At 41.4% G+C, this 11,481-nt stretch overlaps 1 protein-coding gene across 1 annotated transcript; it reads left to right on the top strand.

Annotated features, from left to right (window-relative positions):
• The first annotated feature begins 572 nt into the window (after positions 1-572).
• Positions 573-11,326, top strand: hcn3 (hyperpolarization activated cyclic nucleotide-gated potassium channel 3). Its single transcript, XM_048229076.1, has 8 exons — positions 573-2,088; positions 5,181-5,388; positions 5,817-6,041; positions 7,273-7,434; positions 7,800-8,018; positions 8,455-8,601; positions 9,208-9,448; positions 9,779-11,326. Exons 1-8 carry the CDS (start codon positions 1,595-1,597, stop codon positions 9,982-9,984), a joined length of 1,902 nt encoding a protein of 633 aa, XP_048085033.1. The 5' UTR covers positions 573-1,594; the 3' UTR covers positions 9,985-11,326.
• The last annotated feature ends 155 nt before the right edge of the window (positions 11,327-11,481 follow it).

The following is an 11,481-nucleotide window of genomic DNA, read 5'->3' as shown; positions in this document are numbered from 1 at the left end:
CAGTTATGATCAAGGCTACAAAATACTACTGCTGTAATATGCATTCAGATTTCAGAAAATAAAATACCTACCACATATTTGTTCCAATTCACTAAACCAATCAACACAACACTTCAGCCAGGTATCAGCTTTTTCATAAGGTTGCCTGCGCACGGGAGGACTTTTATTTCCTGTATGTGGTTGTCCACCTTTGCACTGCACTGGGCAATGGTGTGTGTGATGTGGCCTGGCTCCATCTGACCGCTCTCCGTGGTCCCTGTAGGAGTGTGCCAGTGGCTTGTGTCTACTTTCTCATCCTTTCCACTGGGTCACCCTGGTGACTGCAAGATGCATTCCACTCAGGGCCTTTTTGGACAAACAGAGGAGGTTCTATAGAACTGGTTCCGTTCATTTGGAATTGTGGAGAAGTGATGCGCACATCCAAATGTGTTTTTACAGGTGCCAGACAAAGCGTGTCAGAGATTCAGAGGGAGGTCTGCACACTGTATGTGAGCTCCAAAACTTCCAGTCTAAATAAATAACTGAATAAAAACTTAGCATCAGATCTAAGGTAGGCCTGATACTGTCATTTGCAGCCAAGTGTCATCCAAGGTCACAATCTTATTGGCTCAATTCACAATTGGACTGGTCTGGTGTCATACATATTAGTCTAGAACTCCAGTAGAGATGATTGATTTTCTCGATATTGCCTTTCACATCAAATCATATGGCTGAATCACAATGTCGGCAAACTGTTTGTCCCCGCTTTAGTTGTGCCATCTCAATTTCCCCTGCAGCTGATATAAGCGGCACGATGGGGCAGTCTCTCTGTTGATCCTGGGCTCCAATGACATCTTGAAACCAGGCGGTTTGTTACTTGTCATTGTACTGGCGCGTGCTGTGTTTGCGTGGCCATCCATTGTCGGAGCTGATCGGCTACCACGCTCAAAGCAATTAGGCCGTGCCCTTAATTAAGTTCACCTAGAAGTTTGAAGCTTTTGGATGCGCATCCCGGAATAGGACACCGGGCACTTAACTGATTGGATCCCTGCCACACTTGCAACAAAACACCTCACTGGAGTGATGCTGCCAATCAGAAAAAATATATAGGCTAGTCAAGAAAAGGCAGTATGTTTTTGGCTAACGGTCAACTATCATCAATAATCTCTCTCCCTAGATAGGCTAATAATCTGTCTCAGATAAGAACCAGTCTGTGACTCATATGGCCAGCCCCACCGACGCAACAGCCCTCAGGTGTCAGCGAAGGAGGGCTGTGAGCAAGCCGATTAAAATACCTGTGCAATTGCACACCTGTATGCGTGCTCATCCACGAGCAGCGAGCGAGCAGGCACACCAGTCCAATCTTTACGCGATAGAACTAATTAATCAATTACTGATACAGCAACACGTACTTGTATGTACTTGAAGTCCATGGTGTCACACATCCATAAACGGAGGAAAACAATTCGACGCTAAAGCAGAATCTTAATCTGAGCGCGCGCGTCAAGGTGCGCACCTTGGGGTTGGCTCATGGGCTGCACACTTTTGGAAACTAACTATTTGTATGTTGTAAGTGTTTTAGATTATTCTGACTACTCTCCCACTCAACTTGGATATGGATATCGATGGGCAACACATTGCACCGAATGGGGACTCCAAACCGCGCAGTAGCTCCAGGATATTCTCATCCCCTTGGCGCTCAGTATCGGAGACATCCGTGCGGGGTGATCGCACGGACAACGTGAGCAGGAGGTTGATGTCTCTCGTGAACCCACATCACCTACGGGCCTCAAGTAACCAGAACTCCAAAATGACAGACTTTGGGGGATCTCAGACTTCCACAGGGACCACCTCCACAACCAGATGTGGTTCGAACATTTATGATGATAAGTACTCGGGTGAAATGCCGAGAACTCCATCACCAGACATAGACGAACAGGCTGATGGCATGGACAATACCTTCTTGAATAGAAGACTCAGTACAATGCTCCAACCCGGAGTCAATAAATTCTCCCTGCGAATGTTTGGTAGCGCTAAAGGAGTGGCCGCGGAGCAACAGCGGGTAAAATCTTTCGACGTGTGGATAATTCACCCTTACAGCGACTTCAGGTAATTCGGGTGGCAGAGGTCATGAAAGAGAATTTAGTTTGGAGACATCGGTGTAATAAATGAGTACTCATAAAATCTGGAAGAGGAGTATCATGCTTTACCTCTTTAGGTTAACATCAGTAGGAGTTAGGAGTACAGCATGGTCCTATTTAAAGGTTACATTGTAAATTGAGTTGGCATATATGTTATTGTACAGTAGCCTATAGTGAGTCCTGAACCTCAAGTAAATGACAGCTTAAAATAATTTACATTGGATTTTACATTCACTCAGTACAGTAAAAAAAAAATAGAACAATTGACAGGTAGGCTTAGATCATATGGGACCAATATGGTTGCCAAATTAAGAAAAAGGTCCTTCATTGTGAGCCTACACTCATTAGGTAATTTGCACATGTTCAAAGTTAGGCCTACAAGTTCAGAAATGTGAGGCTTTCATACATTTGATTTTCAAACTATCAGATGGGAACTCGGCTGCTTACTCAAAGGAAATATTTGGGCTTTAGTTCAGTGCCCAGTTAATGACAACTAGCCTATACAAATAGTCAAGCCACAAACAGTTGGGCGTCCACATATAACCGAGGTTGAGAGGTTGTGCAGGTGTCCTTCTCCCGGTCACCATTTCCTACTTCATCAAGGCGATCCCTCCATAACAGCGCCGGTTATTGCTAGGCCCACTGGTCAAAGCCAACCAATTTTCGGAAGTGTCAAGTGAGATTGAGTAATATGGGTTGGTGTCAGTACACCCACTTCAGAGTTAACTAAGTGGATGAACAGATTGTGCTTGTGTGTCAGGAAAGATGATCTGGATTAATGATGTTTATGAGTCCTTGTGTCTGGCCAATCCATGGACGATAAACACTCCAGTCCAGTGGTATCTGTTATTGAAAAGGACGAGGTGTTGTGCATCATGAAACACTGAACAGTGAATTTGAAAGCTTTTTTAATTGGTTTCATGTGGCGTAAATTCTGGCTCATTATCCAAATCAAAGCATGAAATCTAACCAAAGCTGTGAACTCACGGATACAGTGTTGCTAGTCTGCCTGTCAAAAAAGAGACCTGTGTTTCACAATTAAGGTTCATGTCAGTTAGTCAGTTTGTTTTTATGTTAAATCGACTAATATTTTCTAAAGCAAATTGTGATATATGTTAAGCATAACATGCCAAATCAATTAATAAAAAGTAAAATAGTTTAACTTCTGGGTATATATTATATTAAGTATTATATAATATATTCTGGGTTTATTGTCACTCAGGTACATCTTTATATACGTACAGCTTAAACAAATAAATATTTGTAATGTTCCACAGGATGTCTGGCCTAATTAGACTTGAGGTAAACTCATGTTCCAGAGAGGGTCACTGTTCACAGCAACTATCTAACGTAACTGTATAGGGGAAAAAATACTATGGAAAGTAATTTCAAACCACAGCACTGTTCAATCTGATGAGTTCATGGCGATACATTGTCAGTCTCTATCTGTCTATCATCCACACCCATATAGACACACAAACATATGCACACACACACACACACACACACACACACACACACACACAGTACATTTACATTACAATAGGTCACAGGTTACAGTTGGCCTTTAAGTCATTCTAAAACAGTAGTTATCACATTTTCAGTTCTGAGCAATGAACAAACATTGAATTAAAATCAATGCAGGAAGCATTGACTTGAACTGCAAATGCAAATGTGAAAATGGATAATTCTGTCACCAGTGCAAGGCTCTGTCAACTTTATTGTGTATGTTTATGGTATTTAGCAGATGCTTTTGCCAAAGTGAAAATGCACATGGGTTGGTTACAGGATTTGTCCTTTAAAATATTTCACGTGGCTGTGTATAAAAGCCTCTTCTAATGTACAATATAAGGATCAGCAGGTCAGAACGCGGCTCTCCAGCACTGCAAGGGACTACAACACATTTATAATGAATGGTCTCGGTTTGGGACACATGACAAGAATATTCTGTTTCAGGAATGCGGTCTTCCGGAACTTACGATCAGTCATTGAGATGTGCTGGGCTGCCCTGACCTACTCTCAGTAGAGCAATAAGCTGTCATGTCAGGGGCTGAGGTCTTGGGCTTGCACATCGCACTCAATCAGCATGTGAGGGTTGCCAGATTCCATCAGACACATTCCTCTGCTGTGGAATACGTTTTCAGGGGAATTCTTAGTATAAAATTTTAATAATAATAATAAAAATAATAATAATCATCAAGTTAAAGTTCAAGTTACTTTATTTGTACCCAGAGGTAGATTTTGTTTGCAGTATAGAGTCCTCATACACACACACATATGGGGAACAAAACAGACACATATCACACATCATTCAACTTAAGACAGTGGGAGTTAAGAAATGGCAGATTAAATAAAAATTAAATTAAATTAATTACAGGTCCAGACTATACTTAGATATTGATGTGAACTAAAATACGAATACTAAAAAATGAAGAAAGAAAAAAAAAACTTGAACTTGAGAGACTTCAGACTTAAGAGAACTTGAAAATGAGAATTCATAAGATGATAAGGAGATAAACACAACAACACATACAAACCTACCTGTGGGTAAATGTTTTCAATTGCTGATTGTAATGAATGAAGATGTGGAATCTGGAATTGTATCTCAAGTATTTCTATGGCTCAGCTGGGATTCTGCCATGTATTTATAACATATTTCAGTGTATATGGGTTTTCATTACTTATGTTTTTCATTAATTAATGTTTTAGTACTTATGCCTTATTTTCTTTTAAATGTATAACAAGCAATGGTATTGGGAGCATATTATTGAATGGTAACACTGCACTATAAACAATACATTGATTAACTTATTGATTATGCATGCAGTTTGCATCATTAAAGATGCTTGGATGGGTTGTGGAGAACTAGACTACACAAGAAGTAAGTAACCATTGACTGCGTGGCTTGAGTTTATAAAGCTAAAAGTTGTATATGTGCCACAGATGGTTTAGGTGCTTGCATGGTGTATGGGAAAGAGCAGTGATTTCACATAGAGGTACAGTCAAAGATTCTACTGACTTCTGGATCTCTTTTCCTGATGATGTCCGTTCCTCTAACAGGTTCTACTGGGACCTGGTGATGCTGTTCTTGATGATGGGGAACCTAATCATCCTGCCGTGGGGCATCACCTTCTTTGAGGACCAGAACACGATACCATGGATCATGTTTAACATGGCCTCCGACACACTTTTCCTTCTTGACCTGGCCCTTAACTTCCGCACAGGTGTACTGGAAAACGACAATGATCAGATCATTTTGGATCCAACGGTAAAATCTGAAATCAGACGTGCAGCTAAATGCTGGTAAACAGTGTTTGTAGACAAGAGGTGTTCATTTTATTTGCATTGTGTCGCTTTGTGTTGGGTATGGTACTTATTTTCATGATCTGAGAATCAGAATTATTATTATTAATATGTGTGGAAAACAACCAGTGAAACAAATATCATAATGATTATTCCAACCAATTATTCTACTCAAGAAAAGGTGGTTTGTGCTTAGAGATGAAAGGCATATTAAAGTAAGACTATATTACTCAGAATGAGCCATAAAGGATTTTTGAAGCTTGTACACACTACGTGTTAGAGCAGGACAACAATATGATAAGCTTTAAGCTACTATGCATTTTGAACAGAGAAGCGCATGGGTAAATTTGTACAAGATTTGAGTAAATGATGACGAGGCATGTGGGCTCTCAGGTGATCCGGAGTCGTTACCTGCGCGGCTGGTTCATGGTGGACTTAATCTCGTCCATCCCAGTCGACTACTTCTTCCTGGTGGTGGACCTGCAGTCTCGGCTGGAGTCATCAGATGTGTACCGCACAGCCAGGGCACTGCGCATCGTCCGCTTCACCAAAATCCTGAGCCTGCTGCGCCTGCTCCGGCTCTCCAGACTCATCCGCTACATCCACCAGTGGGAGGAGGTGAGGAAGAAGGAGAGGAGAGGAGGGAAGGGGAGGGGAGGGAAGAAAAAGATGAGAAAAGGATGAATGAGAGAGAGGTCAAGGATGAATGAAGACAAATATTGAACTTACAGTGTACTTTAGTTTACTTAGGATACTATGAAGAAGGAAAGGAAAAGTTGAGAGAAGGATGGCGGAGAGAGAGGTCAAGGATGACTGAAGACACATGTAGGACTTACAGTGTACTTTAGAATACTTAAGTGTATACTAGGAAGAAGGAAAGGAAAAGTTGGACAAGGACAAAGCGGTCAAGGACAAACAAAGACCCCCGTTTACATTTGTTTTGCGTCCTAAGTGATCAGATCACAAGAGGTCAGCCGAGACACATGGCCTTTTACATATGTATTGGCTGTAGCTGGCCATTTGTTTTTAGATTCACCTCCAGCCAACATCACATTCATTAGAATTCCCATTGTTCAGCACGCATTTGAACGCATCAGTGTTTACACCACAACACATGTAGGCACAGGTGTCTCAGACCACGTCAGCAAGTGGTTTGAGTGATGGGATCACAATATGTCTTGGTAATTGTTAAATGCTTGCATTTATAACTAGCCACTTGTAATTGGATCATGCATCACGCATTTTTACAAACAAATGTAAACAGGGTCAAGGACTCATGGAGAACGTATGATCAGTCATTGAGACGTGCTGGTCTGCCTCTGACCCTACCCTGACCTACTCTCAGTAGAGCAATGAGCGGTCATGTCAGGGGCTGAGGTCTCGGGCTTGCACATTGCACTCAATCGGCCTGTGAGGGTTGCCAGATTCCATCAGACACACTCCTCTGCTATGGAATACGTTTTCAGGGGAATTAGAGCAATGAGCTGTGATGTCAGAGGCTGAGGTCTCATGTGTGAACACTACACCCAGACTGTGTGAGGGTTGCCAGATTCCAGCACCCTCTTCTTTACCTTCTCTTTTACACTTTGTCTTACTGAATAGATTCAGTACTTAGTGCTTACTCCAATGACTCCTTCTGTACAGATGGTTTAGGGTTATTCCTTATTTAAGTAGTTTTGGATAAAAGCATCTGCCAAATCAGTGAAATGTGAATGGAGAAAAGAAAGTGAGGGATTGGATAGAGGATAAAGGCATGCAAATATCTTGGATGAGTTGAGGGAGAGAGAGAGAGAGAGAAAAAGGGATGTGATAGTCTGTGACCTTGGTTTCTGGCTTGTGTGTCGCCCAGATTTTCCATATGACCTATGACCTCGCGGCTGCGGTGGTGCGGATTGTAAACCTGATTGGCATGATGCTGCTGCTGTGCCACTGGGATGGCTGCCTGCAGTTCATGGTGCCCATGCTGCAGGACTTCCCGCCCGACTGCTGGGTCGCCAAAAACAACATGGTGGTGAGTTGGACATGTGTGCTGTATGGATGTGTATTAGTTACGGCCATGGAAAGCACTTTCTAAGATAAGAAATACCTCATTCTTCCCATAGGAAATTTGACTGCCACAACAGCACCGTCCTGTGCATGTAAACAAACAAACAAGAAAGTAAAACAAGTTAGAAAAAAGAAAAAAAGATATGTCTCATCAGTCATCAGCCAAAGAGGGGAAGCGTTACCGATATATAGTCTGATAGCCACTTTCCATCTTTACTTTCCCATTACTTTCCAGTCAGTCACAGAGGGATACCACCAAAATCCATTCATTCCATTAGTAACATCAATTTGACTTATTTAATTTCTCTTCTCTGTGCTTCTATCACTAAGCATTCCAGTTGGCAGCTACAGTACTCTTATGCTGTCTTCATGGCCATGAGCCACATGCTGTGCATTGGGTACGGGATGCAGGCTCCTGTGAGCCAGACAGATGTCTGGCTGACCATGTTAAGCATGATCGTCGGTGCTACCTGTTATGCCATGTTTCTGGGCACCGCTACCAACCTGGTGCAATCTCTGGACTCTTCCCGCCGACAGTACCAGGATAAGGTAAGGTTGCCAAGACACATTACAAACTCTCATTCTATACAGACACGATTAAACACTCACTATTTATAAGTAATAATGTTAGGTTTAATGCTAGTAACAAAGCACAGCTACAAAATAGAGTAATAATGCTAGGTTTGACCAAAACACACAACCCACATTTCTGTATTAACCTGTCAGGAAGTAGGTGAAGATTTTGTGCGTGTTTGGGCAGCGTGCATGCATAATGAATGACTCAGCAGATACCCTTGCCTCCTCAGCATGACATGATGAGAAATCTACTTATAGGGTTATTAAAAGGATTAATCTATTTGCTTCAGCACACATGCATTGAAATTACCTGTGTGATATTAGCTCAATACGATGACACATGTTATCTTTCCACTTTTTGGCACGTGTATCTGAGATGGCATTTTGTGTTTTTTTTTTTATTCTTCAGTATAAGCAAGTGGAACAGTACATGTCATTCCACAAGCTTCCTGCTGACTTGCGACAGAAGATCCACGATTATTATGAAAACCGCTTCCAGGGCAAGATGTTTGATGAGGACAACATCTTAGAAGAGCTCAGTGATCCACTCAAAGAGGTCCCTCACATGCATTTCATTTGGCTTAACCATCAGTGCATTTCAACCTGCACTATTATGCTCTTCTCCTTGATGATCTCTCCCTGTCTGACTCCTTCAAATGGTTTCCCTTTTACTAATTAATGTTATCTAGCCTCTGTATTTCTCATCACATACTGCACTGTCATGTTCTCTGTGGCTGTGCTCAATTTGTTTATAGGTGCATCTAAAAAAAATTGAATATAGTGGAAAAGTCAGTTGTCCTGCCCAGACTGAGAGATTAAATGCTAAGGAAACCATTGCCAGTATTATAAATTCTTTATTGTAATATTTTGAGATACTGGATTTTTATAAATCAATAAATGAATTTTTTTAATCAAGATTAAAACATAAAAAAGGACTGAAATATTCCATTTCATGTGTAATGATCTGGATGATAAAACGTAACTTTAAAAATACATTAAAAAAATACATTTAAAAAAAATAACTTTTCCATGATATTACATTTTTGAGATGCACGATGCCTAGTTAGGTGATAAATAAGTATTGTTTGTGTCTTTCCTGGGTTATCCATGACATTTATTTCATCCGTGTCGATTTTGTCCATATTTATTTGTGTCCAAACAGGAGATAAAGGGCTACAATTGCCGTGAGCTGGTGGCCAACATGCCATTCTTCGCTAACATTGACCCCCATTTCGTTACCGTTGTGCTGAGCAAATTGTGCTTTGAGGTGTTTCTCCCAGGTGACGTCATCATACGGGAAGGCACGCTTGGCCGTAAAATGTACTTCATACAACACGGCTGTGTTACGGTCATCACCAGTGACAAGAAGGAAAAGCAGCTCGTTGACGGCTCATACTTTGGGGGTATGCTCCTTTTTTGGTTTGGATCTAAGGTTTTGGGAACTTGCACTGAGCTTGATTTTTTTACTTAAGCTTAGGTTTCAACTCATTTGTCTCCATAGACCCTTGTGTTTTCCATAGACCCTTGTGTCACTAACAGAATGCAATAGTGTAAAATGTTGCAGAATATCTCATCCCAGATTGTCAAAGCATCATCCATAGAATTCTTTATGGGAATGCCTTGATTCATTCACTTGAACATTTCTTTCTGCATGTTTGATACAACATCTCTCCTATAAATCCTATATAATGCTCATCCTAAAAAATCCCTCCCTCTCTCTGCCCTCCTCTCAGAGATCTGTTTATTAACTCGTGGGCGGCGCACGGCCAGTGTGAAGGCAGAAACATACTGCCGCCTCTACTCCCTGAGTGTGGAGAGCTTCAACGAGGTCCTGGAAGAGCATCCTCTCATACGCAGAGCTTTCGAGAGCATTGCAATGGAGCGCATAGATCGACCAGACATTTCTATCACGGCACCAGAGAAACAGAAAGAGAGTTAAAGACACTGAGAGAGAGTAGAGTGAGGAGGGATGCAGTGATGAAGACCCACATGGATATCTGGGAAGTCTGAGATAGAACTATGCGGTTGAGGAAATTCCTTCATTGAAACTTCTACTACACCTTGGCTGTACCTCAACATTAGGTTTGAACTGTACAGTATTCAGATGATAATCATAAGCCCTGCACCAAAACCTGATGTCCAGTTTTCACTAAATGTGGGGCACGCATATCAGTTCACAACATTCTCCTGAATGAATGTTGGGAACTGATATGCATGTGTTACGAACCAAAGTAACATAAAGAGGGAAGGCGCACACAAATTGCAGGGTACAAAAATATATTTATTACCAAAAATTAAAGATTACAGTAACGACAAACAATCTAGGGTATTCAAACGAAAATCAAAAAGCAAGCAGGTTCTCAGGACAGGCAACCAGACAGCAGTGATATGGCAAAGGCCTCCAACAACGGGACGGACGGAAGTGATGGGGACGACTCCGAATCCTAAACGCCTCTCTCCAAGCAAGGTTAGGTTGGCCTTAAATAGCATTGCACCCCTAGGTGCAGGTGTAGCCATACACTTGGGCGCGAGCTTGAAGGCCTGAAAAACAAGGAGAGTGATGACAACAAGGGGATGCCAAAACACACATCAAAACGGAGGGACCATAAACATCCCAAAAATAACCCGCTGTAACAGCATGCATGTTTTGAATGAATCATTAGATTGGACTAATTTCTAGAAAAGTCAATCACAGACATATCATGAAACGCTGCCATTTCCAATGGACTGTACATGGATGTATACTCTCCTTTCCTTCAATATGGGACAGTCTCTAGTATATTAGCATGGTCATAGTGACCTCTAGTGACAAATATATGTAAAACAACTGATTTTCTTTCACAGGTTTGACTTCCAAAAAACTGATATTTGTTGTTAATAGAAAAAAAAAACAGCTATGAAAATGCACATTATCATAAGGCAGCTATATCATTTTTCAGGACTTAGTTCGATGTTGAAAATATTCCTAGATGAAGTTACTTGATCTCAAGGCACAACGGTAAATTTACAACACTTTATGAAAATGGACAGTAGAATAGTGTGCATATGACTGTACCAAACAGGCAGATATTAAGCCTTCTCACTATGCTGGAGCTAGCACCTTTATTCAATGTGTCATAGGCCTGTAGAGTCAATCAACATGTTATAATGCTACTCAACAATATCTGCTTGTGTCATATTATGGGAGTAGGCCTAACTATTAACACAACAAACACAGACCATATACAACTGTGTGTACATTTTCAGGTGATTAAAGGGCACATCAATGTGTTTTGTGCTTACATGTGTGTGTGCTGAGGTTGTATGTCTCAAAGGTACAGACTAGGCAGAGGATCCTGCAATAAGGAGGACCATTATACATTTCTATCAAACACCAGCACAAGGCAGGTAGTAGACATACAAGGGATGTAAGAGGTCATCAGATAACCTGGACATA

This window comes from Alosa alosa, chromosome 20 (genome assembly GCF_017589495.1).
Source record: "Alosa alosa isolate M-15738 ecotype Scorff River chromosome 20, AALO_Geno_1.1, whole genome shotgun sequence".
Lineage (NCBI taxonomy): Eukaryota > Metazoa > Chordata > Actinopteri > Clupeiformes > Clupeidae > Alosa > Alosa alosa.
Note: the sequence above shows the minus strand (reverse complement) of the source record. Positions and strands in the feature narration are given on the sequence as shown.